The following is a 14615-nucleotide window of genomic DNA, read 5'->3' on the forward strand; positions in this document are numbered from 1 at the left end:
GGACTTTTTGGACAGCACTCAGTGGCATCTCTCAGAGATTGACAGTAGGGTGACAAAACATATACATCCACTACAGTAAGACTAATAACCTGGCAGTAAAATCACCATTAAAAAAAAAGGTAAGCCTTCACAGTAGTTATGCTAACAAGGAAAGGAGACAAATACTTCCTAGGAGGACTTGTGTCAGACTGGGGAAGGTTGCCTGGAGACTCATTGAGACCACAATTGATTCAATTTATACTTAAATAATCTCTGGACCCAGAAACTCAGTGCAGAGTGCTCAAATTTGCACTTACTATCAAAGTTTTTTTGGAAGAGTGGCTCAGAAATCAGAAAATGGATGAATTTGAGATATGCAAGTGTGCATAACAGTGATAAATATATTATTTTAGCAGTGAGGGTGGAATATTTAACAGTACACGTGCACCATAAATGCAGTACAGACAGCTGAGAGCAAAGTGAAAGAGCATCAAGTTTTTGTAAACTTGATGTTGAACATGCACAATCAATCCACAGCAGTAAATCAACAAGCCAACAAGATGTGTTCTTACAGGCATACAAAGCAGTCATGAGACTGGAAATTTTAACAGTTAAATTATTCTGAGAGCATAGGAGGAGGAAGAGAATAAGTTCAAACTAGCAACAGGTAAAGTCTTGTTTACATATGGAGCGAACAACACTTAGACAAAGTGGCGAGGGGTCTTTCTGGATGTATGTCTCTCATCCATAGTAATTTCTCAATCTTGAGGTCACCAGCAGCATGTTTTAGAAACTTTTCCCAAGTCTGTGACAAGTCCACAATGTCACCTAGATCTTAATTTGAGCAGGTACATTGACATTAACATCAAAATTCAGATAGGCATTGCTAGAATGAACATCAATCCCTTCTCAGAAAATAAGCAGCTGACATTACTAACTTCCATCACGATAATGATCGGTAACTTGATATTACCTTGAATTTTGATAAAAATTCTCCATAGTCATGATGAGTCATGGGACTAACTCAATTTCTGGATTCTGTGATCCAGTAATGATCACATATCATCAGGAGAGATCTCTAGCTAATTTTAGTATCATTAGCTTGAGGCAAGATAGAAGATCAGTTCTGGCACACCAAAGCCTAACATAGGAACAAGGCAGTGTTCAACATTTAGGAATTTCTCAATTAGCCACTAGAGTTTTCTAAAGTCTGTGTGTGAAACTCTTACTAGTGCCTGCAGTTAAAATGTTATTACTCAGAACATTACCAGCAATTGCATACATCAGTCCTTATTAAGCAAGAGCATCAGCTTGTTGTAGAAGATCAAACTGCTTCCAGTAATTACAGTCTTTGCTATTCTGTGTGAATTCAGTAAATGGTAATGAGCAAATGAACCACATCATCCAGTACTTTTTTGTCTATATTGTTTGCAATATTTCCTTACATGTATCTTTCTAGAAAATAATGGTCACTAAATTCAACCCACTTCTTTCTGAGGAAGGGTCACCGGACCCGAAACGTTAACTCTGTTTTCTCCTCCACAGATGCAGCCAGACCTGCTGAGCTTTTCCAGCAACTTTGTTTTTGTCACTTCTTTTCAAATAAGTTTCAACAAGTACAATTATGTACAAGAACAGAAAGCACTGAAAATACTTGCAAGCCAGGCAGGGTCCACAAAGAAAGAAACAAGGTCAAATGTTTCAGTTTGGTGACTTGTCATCAGAACAGGTAAATCTTTTTTCAGTTCTCTGGAAAGGTCATCAATCTGAAATGTTAATTCCATTTCAATTGCCACATGAGCTAACAGAACTGCTGAATATTTTTAGCATTGTCTTGTCATTATTTCAAATTTCCAGCATCCAGAGTATTTTGATTCTGTACAATAATATATTTTGTCTTTGAAAAGCTGGACTGCTCCAGAGGGAATTCCGATTTGTGTAACTCAGAGCATAGCACTGACATTTGAAGTTCTACCAATGATAAAAGGCAGTAATAATTCAAATTGAAGACTTAAAGCAGCTCATGGAAAAGTAACTCATACAAAGTTCAAGTCCATCATCTCAAATGGCAAGACTGCTTCTTTAACAAGATAAAAGCAATCAAAATTAAAAATGTAATTGTATCAAACACCTTTGTAATTAGCAGCATTTAATATGTTTGCTGTAATGTGGTATGGGTGGCATCTGAAGAAAGCAAAAAATGGTTTCACTGATATTAACTTTAAATTTGTGTGCAAATGAAAGGTGATTTAAGGTTATCTATTTTCAGATCTTTATAGATGGATCTTTGTTGGTCTTTACATAAAGCAAACAAAACTAGAAAATTTCTAAAAAGACAAACTTCCATCTCATGTGTCAGATATAAAGCAAAGTATGAAATGGATGAATAAGAACCTGTTAGGGCCTACTGACATCATTGGATATCTTAAAGATTTTGACTTTTACAAGAGTTTAATGCTTTCATGAAACAACCGGACACCACATTCCTGTGAGGTTTTACCTCAAGTCAAATTTTAATGGAGGATGTGAAACACATTTGCATAGCTAACCATTTCAAGCTAATCTATGCTTTTATTTCTCTCATGACAATTGGTTACGGGAGGGATAGAAATATAGTTTTTGAAATTTGCTGGTATAATCAAGGCTGAATACTGAAACCTCAAATAATAAAAAAAATGAAAGCTTGAAGTGAATGTAAGCAAGAGCACATTGAAGAGCAAGTGCATGTAAATCAGGGAAAGCCAAATGTATACAAAAAGATTAATGGGGTAGATAAATAGAAAGGGAGCTGACAACCAAGAATCAGGAAAGGGGGACCTTTGCAGAAAGGGTGACATTTTTACCTCACTTGTGTGGTAAACATTGCAGGAGAACAACTACTCAAATACAGAAGATTTATCATTGTTTGGATTTATACTACATGTTGATTTTTTTTGTTATTTACTTTGGTTAGCAAAGTGCTAGGCAGAGAACTGCCAACATTGATGGGTGTACATGGCTGAAGTCGTGGCAGTGAAGACAGAGCTTGCAAAAACATTTTAGAAAGAGTGAAAGTGGCAAATGTAGGAATAATTGGGACTGCCCCTACAGAGGTACTGCATCCCCTTAAAATATTGCTGCAATCACTAAAATCAGTTGCACAGGTACAGTAACAGTGAAGGCAGAGTTACTATAGATTATTTCTGAAATACATAGCAGGGGCATTGCACACTTTAAAGGAGAAAAAAGACAAGTTTATTATTCAGGTGAAATCCTTAAAATCCTTGTTCAGTTAGTATTTGGAACATAAGTTCCATCAGCATAATCATTTACCTATCTTACTCATTCAGATGCCAAATAACTTGCTGTGTAGTTACTGCATGTTTCCAATGTCTAGCAATTTATCTTTCACTTTGTTGTATGCAGAAAATTCCTCTCAAGTAACTGCTTGAAGTTGGTACTGCATTAAATTTATCGAATGTTGAGAGTTTTAGAAATTGCATGTCTATACAAATTGAAACAAAGGATGTCTAAGACGTATTATTCAATCCTGTGCATCCAGACAAGATTTATGCTAATGGGATGGCTAAGACTATAATTCTGTGAGCTGTGCATTCCGTAAATGGCATGCATCAACAGATAATAATTTGTGAAGACCATCCAGTGGTGGTGGTCTACAATCTTTGTAAAAATGAGATTACTTTTTGAATTTAAATTCTACCCAACATCTGCCAAAATATGGAATATACTTTATTTTTAGTACTGTTCAAATCTAAAACCATGTACATATAATTATTCATTTTGTTCTCTACTCAGCAAGTCTGTGTGACACCTATAATTGTACATTATCTGCCACTGTCTTGAAGTCCGAGTTGTAGTTTGAACCTGCTAGTCATATACAATCCATCAAATGGGTATCTACGAGGCGGATGCAATACCTGGACTTGATGATCTTCGTTTGGAGGTACACAAAGCCAAAGCATGCTTTTACTTTAAAAGCACGGGATATTGGGAATGAATATTTTTCTCCTTAGGTCTCCAAAATTCACTGCCCCTTGATCTGGCTTTCAGCTCAACATCATTTTACATTGTAATCATCTCCATATTAACTCCGCTGGTTTGTAATCAAACATTTGTTGGAATTTGGTAGCCAACCCACCAATGTTTACTTGAGGAATGGATTTGAGACAAACAGGACTATTTGTTCAGTCAAATCCAATTCCCGAAATCACCTTTTGAATTCAGCTGACTTCCTGACGTATGCACAGGTTTTCTAGGTGGAACCATTTTTCTTTGTCTTTGTTTCTTTCTCCTAGTATTTTCTCCAGACTCAGGAGGTGTTGCTATTTTTTTGTGTTTGAAAGACCACAGACCCAGTTTCAATTTAAATCAGTGCATTCACACACTGACCATATGCATTAAATCTCTGTCCTTGCCTTGCAGTTTACAGTTCAGCTCATTCAGTTTTGATATTACATTTGTGCAGAACCTGAAGTCAAGCAACCATGACAGATCACTGCACATTTCATTCCTTAATTTAAGAAAAGTGACAATTTCAGACATCAGATCTAAAAATCTTTGCAAAACCTTCCTTTGAATTTAAATAAGCAGCCCTGAAGGGCTCTTACATGAATTGAATTCACAATCTTAACAGCTTGATGAGAAAAGTGCATTAATTTACTTGCTAATGCTTGCTGGTGGATTATACAATGGTATATATTGATTATACAATGGTTATACAAAAGGGAAAAATCAGGATAATTTCTGCAAAACCCAACAAGTCTAATTGGTGCACCATTCATGATGGAAAGCAGTTTTTTGAGGGGAAAAATGTGTGAGAAGATCCTGTTTGATTTTGTGTGCATAGTTTTAAGGACAAAAGTAATCAGCTGGGTTGTGTCAGTCATACCAATGGATTCATTGAACTGCAGTAACAACCATCAACAGTTCTTCAGGTCCTCCTCTAATTGCTGAAAGATGTCTTCAGAGATAGGTTCCACTTGTCTTGCTACTATGGAAGCATTGAAAAAACGTTGCAAGTTCTCCAATACTGTTATTTCTTCTTCTGTATTCTTAAGTCTTTGAATAAAGACCAAGTGGCTACAGTCATTGCCATTTGTGAATGGTTTCTCATGTTTTGCCAGATGACGGCAAACACATAATTATGTTTCAGTAAAGTCCTGATCTTGTGCTGCTTGTTTAGAAAAAAAATGATGGTTGAACTTTCCAAATGGTTCTTTGTCCAAAGCAAGTTCAAGACAAAACCATCCTTGAATTTATTGTGCACCATTGTGTGTTGTCATTCCAAATTTAGTTATTTATTTAGGGGTCCAAGTTCAACAATCATTATTACTGCTTCACCTTGTTCTTCACGATTTCACACTATTGCTTGTTACACTATAGGTATGCCTCTGGATCCAAGGCTCTAAAGCACCCAGAATTTTTTTTTTTTTTTTAGTTAATTCATGGGATCTGGGTGTCACTGGTTGGGCCAGCATCTATTGCCTAATTCTAGCTGCTCCTGAAAAGGTGGTGGTGAGCTGCCTTCTTGTATCGCTACTGTCCATGTGCTGTAGGTAGACCCACAATGGTAAATTATACTGTAGGATGTTGCTGGCTACTTTCTAACATGGAGGCATGTTTTTGTGGTTGAAATTTGTTTCTGGGGTCCCTGGTCAGCTTATGCGACTAGGTAGCATTCCCCATAATTTTTCTTAGTCCTACGCAGACCTACCAGATACAGAGCTGAAGGAAAGAAAACCTGCAGATCTACAGAGAACAGGAAGAGGAGCAGGACTAGCTAAGCTGCTCTTGCAGAGATTTTGCAAGGACATGATGGGTTGAATAGCCTATATTTCTGATAATTTAATATACAGTCTTTGTTCCTAGAGGTTTTTTTTCATTTGTTTGCATTGCCACCACAAAAAAAAACTTATTTTACCCTGCAGTGATAGTCCATCTGGTCCAAAATAAAACAATCCAACAAGCTGGCAAAGCCAGTTAAGAGTATGCTCTTTTCTCTAGTCACGTGGCTTCTGGAAGTGGCATGACAATCAACGAGTGTATGGGGAGGGAATGTGGGCGGTGAGATCAATTGTCAAAGATGCACACCGTTAGGGAATATGGGCATGCAGTGAGATTGATTGCAGAGTGTCTGATAGTCAACGAGTCAAATCTAACTTGTGTTGCAGACCACAGTCCTATGGGATACAATCATCTGAACCAAAGAACATCACCAGTGGGGATATTATTGTGCAGTATTTGTTGATGTGTACAGTAAGTCCTTACTTAACACTGCCTGTTTAACATATTTTTGCTTCAATTTAATATAGGTAATAGGGTCTATTTCTCTGTCCATGGAGGTGGCCAGACCTGCTTTCTTTTTCCAGCACATTCTGCTTTTATTACAGGAAATAAGGTGGGTTTAGGAAGCAAAGATGCAGATTATTTCCTAAGAACAAGGGTGAATTGGGGTAGGGCTAACAGCATTTGACAAATACTGTGGGAAAAGCAACATTAATTAGTTCAGTCAGTCCCTAGAACTCAGGGTGGTGAACATGTGAGTGGGGTGTATTCTAAGTAGAAAGTTACAAATTTTTCCAAGGAAAAATTTAAAAGGTATTTCACTTCGCACCATAGGAATTCAGCAATATTTCAACTTGTAGACTATAATGCTTTTTCATAAATGGAAGGTTCTACAAAACCTAATTCCTCCAGCCTGCAGAATGCATCAAACAATTATCAAAACAGTACCAAAACAGAACTCTATATTGTTACATATTCCACAGAATTAAGCTACAATTTGTTTGAGTAATCCATGTGACTCGTTGACAAATGATAACTGTACTTACTTGTCATCCTAGTTCAGATTAGCTAACTCAACAGAGCCAACAAATCATAACTGGAGCCTTCTAGTTCCTTTGGTTTACTTTTACACTACTCAGTGCTTTTATATACCTGGTCAGTGGAGGAAGTTCTGTTTATTTAGAAATAATTAAAATACTTGCTTTTGCTCTTTCAAGACTTGCTGTGAAATGTTCATCCTCAAATACACATGAAATTGTACTTGCAAAATTCCTTCTGAATTTGAGCCTCAAGAGACTATCCCAACTTTTTGGTGTTAACTGTGTTCAGGGTTGATGAAATACAACACTTGCCTTGTGTGTAGTTGCAGTAAAGTTGTACAAGGCAGGTTTGCACAAATCAAGTATTACAATATAAATCACAAGACAACAGAGCTCAAGAAAGATTTTCATCCGTGAACAATAAACATATTGACAAAATTCAAAATCTATTTTACCTGGATGTAAACACAAGAACAACACTGCATGCATAAAATAAAAACTTCTGAAAACAAATGGTTTGAAAAACTTTATTAAGAAGTAACTAACATTTGTTTCCCATCTTACTGGGTATAGTGGGTTAAGGTTTTTGGGACTGGCTGCTTGCTAAAAAGACACACAAGCTTCAAGGTTAAAACAACAGCCTTTGCTTTAATTCAGCCTTCTTGGGAAAGCACCTTGGACTGTCAACCTTTCAGGATTACCCCGGAGTCTGCAGGAATTAAAAATTTACCTCCTGGACACTGCTGCAAAGCAGCCCAAGACAAAACTCAAAGGGACATATCCTTTTTAATTCCTTGAATATATATTTAAAAGTTACGGAAGTATTAGAGAACAGAAACAATGGCGGTTCAGATGTCTGGAAACAGTGGGTCATATGACAAAACCCGAAATAGATCACAGTTGGTAACACAAAGTCCCCACTAGTTCAAAATTCAATCTGATTAAGTGACGTTTAAAGATCCCAAGTTTCTTTCCAGCTGCAACTTAAAAGTTTAGATAACTGATTGAAAGAAAGTTGAGAAAACTAACTTTTTTTGGAGCACTGGTTGAAAAACTATTGATGTATTGAACTTTCCTTAGGCAGAGATGAGAAGAAATTGGTAGATGACACAGACAGGTGTCGTGGAACACTTTGGGAGAGAATGAAAAAATGAAATAGATCAAAGTAGCGTCAAATTATTTTCTGTTGAAGTGTTTCAGCAAGAGACCCTTACTAGAGAGCACAGAATTACTGAATTCAAACATATATTTATGATGGCTTACACTCGCATGTTTGTGTGTGAAGTGGGCAGGACGAGAGTGTGCAACTTTATGAGAACTCGTACTAATCTTCACATCACAGGGATATGGCTACCTTGAAAACTTTGTAGTAGATAGCCCTGTTGATCTCCAGAGGGAAGAGGTTCTGCTCATCGGAGGAGCGAGCCCAGTTCACGTACCGCAACCAGTTGCCTTTGTTTGGATCTGTGGCATCAATACACATCCACCCGAATTGGGGGAAGTAAACCTGAAAGGAGAGAGTTGACCTTAGTTAGTGGTAAGTACTGAGCCAGTCCACACCAATGTTTATTAACCATCAGCAAAACATTTTGTTTTGTGGTTTTTGAGGGATGGGGTAGGAAGAGTTGCAAAGGAAAGATGACAACTTTAGTCTATTTGGCAAACTGCTAAACTTACATATGTAGCACTTGTTGCAACTGTACAGCTATTTATTCTTCTAATTCTGTCCTCTCACGCATAGACAGAACAAAAAATAAGTCAAATTGGACCTGTCTGTTCAAGTATTTGGGCAATGACTATAAATAATATAAATCTTTCAAATGAATTCAGCTTAAGGATATTTTGGTAAAACTTACGCCAAAACAAAAAAAAGAACTGACGACTAATGTATAAATTCATTACCCTTGTGCAACTCTGCCAAATGTGACGGCTCTTAAGGTGCAAGGGGAGGATGTGAAGAAAAATTTCATGGATGATCCATTCGATCCCCTACAGTGTACTCAGGTGCAGGAAGTTTCTGACATTGCACACTTCAGGGAAAGGTTTACAGAGATCCTGTATCATAGAATCCCTACAGTGTGGAAACAGGCCATTCAGCCCAACAAGACACACCACCCCTCCGAACAGTATCCCACTCCTACCCTTCACCTGTAACCTTGCATTTCCCATGTCCAATCCACCTAATTTACACACCCATGGACATTACGGGCAATTTAGCATAGCCAATCCACCTAACCTGCACATCTTTGGACTGTGGGAGGAAACTACAGAACCAGACGGAAACCCATGCAAACGCGGGAAGAATGTGCAAAATCCACAGTCTCCAGAGGGTGGAATTGAACCTGGGTCCGGAGGCAGCAGCGGTAACCACTGAGCCACCGTGCCGCTGTAAGCAGATGTCATCAGTTTCATGCTAGTTTTAGGACTAGTGAGGATGTCTTCCAGTCTAGCAACACTGCAGCTTCAGCAGTCTTCTACTAATAGACTCAAGCAATCATATGTTATCCATAAGAATATGGAGCAGACTAGTGAACAACATATTAAAAAAATCACAGCTGAGCCGTATCCCACCTAGTGTGCACTTTCCAAGGAGGTGTCAGGATTAATAAAGAAACAAATGGATAATACAATCCTGAAATAGTGATGTCTGAAGGACATTAGTGGCTAAGTATCACAGGGTTCACACTAATGACAAAGTTTGTCTGAATAGGCAAAGAATTGGTACATCTGGTCCATTAATTGACTTGCTCAATGAGAAAAATACAGAAACAAAAAAAATGAAATGCTTACCCACAAAGGAAGTAAACTGGTGGGAGAGAAGATAGGAGAGAAATTTTCTGACTAGGCAAAGATTCAAATTGACCAAATTGAACTTTTAACAGGCAGTCAATCATTATGCTTTAATAGGAGATTACTCCACAGAGGAGTATGACAACCATCAACTCTACCTCAAGTCCATAAAATTACTCCATTTTAGCATTCTGTGCACATGTAATTTCTTTGAAACTTTGACTTCAAATAATCTCAATGAATGCAATAGGCATTTTTTTTTATTTTAAATAGTCTATAAAAAGTGGATCAATTAAATATTGATTTGACCTTGTAGCTTTAAGGACTTTCTTAAGAGTTAGATTTAATAAGTTACTGCACCACTCATGAGTGTGACTAATTCAGTGCATAACTCCAGAGAAAGAATGGGGAATGGAACAGCTAGCAGTACTTTATGGAGATGCCCACACTCAATTGACCGAATGGCCTCCAGTGTCATAATCTCTCTAATTCTATTCGGTTATTCTTCAGGAAGGCTTGAGAAGTAATTGCTGGGGCCTGGTTGATGTATTTGTATCATGGTCAGCCACGGATGAGGTCCCAGAAGACTGGACGGTAGCAAATGTTGTGCCCTTATTCAAGAAGGGCTGCAAAGAAAACCCTGGGAACAACAGACCAGTAGGCCTAACATTTATGGTAGGTCAGTTACTTGAGAAGATTCTGAGGGATAAGATATACATGCATTTGGAAAGACAGGGTTTGATTAGGAGTAGTAAGCATGGCTTCGTGCATGGGAGATCATCCCTCACAAATTTTACTAGAGTTCTTTGATGAAGTGACCAGGCAGGTTGATGAGGGCAGGGTGGTAGATGTAGTCTATATGGATTTCAGTCAGGCCTTTGATGGAATCCAGGGACAGCTGGCAAATTGGATACACAATTGGCTTGATGGCAGGAAGCAGAAGGTATTAGTAGGAGGAAGCTTGTTGGACTGGAGGCCTCTGACTAGTGGTGTGCCTCAGGGGTGGGTGCTGGGCCCATTGCTGTTTGTTATTTATATCAAGGATTTGGATGAGAATGTACAAGGCATGATTAGTAAGTTTGTAGAGGACACAAAAACAGGAGGTATCATAGACAGTGAGGAGGGTTATCAGAAATTGCAGCAGGATCTTGATCAGTTGGGGAAGTGGGCCAAAAAATGGCAAATGGAGCTTAATATAGGTAAGTGTGAGGTGTTGCATTTTGGGAAGTCAAATCAAGGTAGGAGTTTCATTATGAATGGTAGGGCCTTAAGTAGTGTAGTGGAACAGAGGGACATTGGAGTTCAGGTGCATGGTTCTCTGAAAGTGAAGTCACAGGTGGGCAGGGCAGTGAACAAGGCTTTTGGCACACTGGCCTTCATCAGTCAGGGCACTGAGTATAGAAGTTGGGAAGTTACGTTGCCGTTGTACAGGATGTTGGCGAGGCCACACTGAGTATTGTGTTCAGTTTTGGTCACTTTGCTATAGGAAGGATGTTATTAAACTGGAAACAGTATAGCAGAAATTTACAAGGATGTTGCCAGAAGGGACCGAGTTATAGGGAGAGGGTGGACAAGCTAGGACTCTTTTCTTTAGAGTGTAGGAAACTGAGAGGGGAATCTTATAGAAGTGTATAAGATCATGACAGGCATGGATAGGGTGAATGCACTTAGTCTTTTTCCCAGGATTGGTGTATTGAGGACTAGAAGGCATCAGTTTAAGCTAAGAGGGGAAAAAATACATGGGAATCTGAGGGGCAAGTTTTTTTGTTTTTTTTTACACAGAGGGTGGCACACATATGGAATGAGCTGCCAGCAGAAATGGTTGAGGCAGGTACATTAACAACATTTAAAAGGCATTTGGACAAGTATATGGATAGGAAAAGTTTAGAAGGATATGGGCCATGTGCAGGGCAAATGGGATAACAAAGTGTAGAGCTGGATGAACACAGCAGGCCAAGCAGCATCAGAGGAGCAGGAAAGCTGACGTTTCGGGCCTAGACCCTTCTTCAGAAAATGAGAAATGGGATAGGGTTAGGGTTAGGGTTAGGGTTAGGAATGGGACTTGGGATAGGAATTCAGAAATGGGACTAGTTCAGTTTAGGAAACCTGGTTGGCATGGACAAATTAGACCAAAGGATCTGTTTTCATACTATATTACTCTATTTCTCCAAAACTCGAGAGCCTGGACTTCTGTGAAGAATGACGAATAGTTCAAAATGCTGGAATACTGACATCCACCAAATTGACAGTCAGCATTTTCAGGGGATGGGATCAAGAAACTTGGGTAAAAACTGAGGAGAAAATATATTCTCTTACAAGGTCAGCACTAACATGTAAAAACATTTTTACAAAAGCAAAAGCAATGCATACGGTCTTTAAATAGCAGCTACATACATAGGAAAACTTTACTTCAATTCTTCCTCACCCTCTCAAAAAATGATTCAGCAAGGTAATGTACAACTTAATGAAAATTCAACTTACTGGAGATCATTTAGATCTACTTCCTTAGATTGCACATCAGTTAACTCACAATACTTTGGTGCCATTTTACTAAGAATTAATGGATCAATAATGGTATTATATTAAAACAACACAAAGTATTTTTTTCACAAACACGTCAATCAGAATATTACCCGACGAAATTGAATTGTTGACAACTGGGAACGTGGTGGTGCATACCTGAAGCTGCCGTTAGGCTTGGGAGGAAGATGTTTTTACATCAGAACATAGCAGAAACGTGACACTTAACAATTCAAAAAGGATTCAGGCAGTTTGAGCTCCAACTCTCCTTTGCACTTCCTGGCTATACTGCAAAATCTGAGAGTGCCTCCAGTAGCACCAGTAATGCTCCAAAATGTTCTGAAATCTTCAGATCCTTCCCACACCACCACCTGTTGAAGTAAACTTCAAAACCCTCTTTCTAGATCCTTTATTTGCTCCTGGAATGCGAACAACATGGGCAAGGTTTGCAATTATTGCTCATCCCAATTACCTTTAAGGGTAATAAATGCTGTCTTCCCTTGAATGAATGAAAAAGATCTGAGAAAGTGTTTTCCAAGGAGCAAAAGGACAGAACTCCTAGACTACTTAAGTGCTCACAAGCCACTAACCACATTTCTGGTGCTACCCAAGTTGGACAACCCAAAGCTTCCAGTCACAGACGTTCCACTGGAATGAGCATTCCAATCTGGCCAGGTTCCAGGAAGCTTTCCACCATTTCCAAAAAATTTTTTCCAGTGCTCCTAAACCATACGGTCCCAGCCTCAGTTCTCTTCCTAGTGCTTCATATCCTACAGCTTCATTGTAGATAAGTTGGAGTTTCTGACAAGACTGCTAGATATAAAACACTAATTATAAAACTTCCAACTCATCATGAGCAATTCTATGGGAAATGTTGTAGTAAAGCCAAAATCATTTTAACACTGTTTTATCCATACAGAGTTGTAACATACCTAAAAATTAAATGTTTACAGAGCACAGATATTCTTACCTCTCAAAAAATTCAAGTTAGTTAGACACCACCTTCCCTGAAACAAATGCTAACTAACAATTGTTGTGCCTTTAAAAAGAACTTCACCAACAAGTCCAGTTTATCAACTCTCACCTTTCTTTATCAATTACTACAACTGTAATCTTGCAGCAAATCTACCATGGGCTCATATTATTCATCAATATAGACTCACAGTCACTGCAATATCAACATTTCGTTACCATTGGTTGTGGCCTTCTCTGTGGCATCTATGGTGGGGGACATCTAGCTCAACTGGATGAATAGCTGGTTTGCGATGTAGTTTGATGCAAACAGCATGGGCTCAATTCCTGTACCTGGTGGGGTCACTATCAAGGCCCTGCCTTCTCAACCAGGAGTGACAATGCTTAGGTTAAATCCATCAGTTATTGAAACAGAGGGCAGCCTATACAGACTTATATTTTTCTAATAGACAGTTATATATCTTCACAGATCCAAAATTATTGTAGTACTTGGTCTCAACAAAGTCTTGATTTATACACTGGTTTTAAATTGGATTTAATTTCTAAAATGAACAATGTAATTTATACAAGACTATTGGACTAAAAATGAAGCTGCACCCATCTTCCTGTTCTATACACAGACTGCTGCAGCGTTTGGGTTTACTTGATGCAGGGCATCTGGGTATGCTATTACTATCATCTTTCACGAAAAGATTATCAATTTTTCCACAGCATCCTATTCTAGAAAAACTAAAACAAAAAAAATGAAGTGACAACGCAATGATGGTTAATGTTTCTGATTCGATACAGCCATGCACCATACTCAAGAAAGAAAACATCAAGCCTAGAATACACTGCAGGCAAAATTTGAGAATCATACAAGAATAAGGTTATGTGAAGAGACTAAAGATGATGGGACTATTCTTCCTGGAAGACAGAAGGTTAAGAGACTGATAAAGGTGTCATGAATGATTTTAATAGAGTAAACAAGAAATGTTTTATCAGTAGCTGAAGATCAGTAACCAGAGGGCGCAGATTCAAGATGATAGGCAAAAGAACTGAATTTAGAACGTGCTGCTTGAAAAGGAGACGGAACCAAATTTTACTATATTTTAGGAATGAAATTGGTCTTAGCCAATAGCATAATGGTGATGGACAGCTTTTTATTTTTTAAAACCACGCCTGATGTTCTTTCCTTAGAAGCTTATGGAACAAGAGTTCAAACTGACTGGTTTCATACTCTGAGATAACAAGGTGTAGAGCTGGATGAACACAGCAGGCCAAGCAGCATCAGAGGAGCAGGAAGGCTGACGTTTCGGGCCTAGGCCCTTCTTCAGAAATGGGGGAGGGGAAGGGGGTTCTGAAATAAATAGGGAGAGAGGGGGAGGCGGATAGAAGATGGATATAGGAGAAGATAGGTGGAGAGGAGACAGGCAGGTCAAAGGAGGCGGGGATGGAGCCAGTGGAGGTGAGTGTAGGTGGGGAGGTAGGGAGGGGATAGGTCAGTCCAGGGAGGACAGACAGGTCAAGGGGGCGGGATGAGGTTAGTAG

The 14615-nt window shown here is 38.7% G+C and overlaps 1 protein-coding gene across 8 annotated transcripts in view; it reads right to left on the minus strand.

Moving 5' to 3' along the window:
• Positions 1 to 14615, minus strand: part of prdm2a (PR domain containing 2, with ZNF domain a) — a 144859-nt gene that overhangs the window by 42165 nt on the left and 88079 nt on the right. For 6 of the 8 annotated variants that reach the window (XM_048615029.1, XM_048615026.1, XM_048615033.1 and 3 more), the window contains one exon: positions 8158 to 8310. The exons of the other annotated variants lie outside the window; for them this stretch is intronic. In XM_048615029.1, the coding sequence (XP_048470986.1) occupies positions 8158 to 8310 (153 nt within the window). The remainder of the gene's footprint in view (positions 1 to 8157; positions 8311 to 14615) is intronic. 8 annotated transcript variants of the gene reach the window in all.

The sequence above is a fragment of the Rhincodon typus genome, chromosome 31, assembly GCF_021869965.1.
Source record: "Rhincodon typus isolate 14 chromosome 31, sRhiTyp1.1, whole genome shotgun sequence".
Classification (NCBI taxonomy): domain Eukaryota; kingdom Metazoa; phylum Chordata; class Chondrichthyes; order Orectolobiformes; family Rhincodontidae; genus Rhincodon; species Rhincodon typus.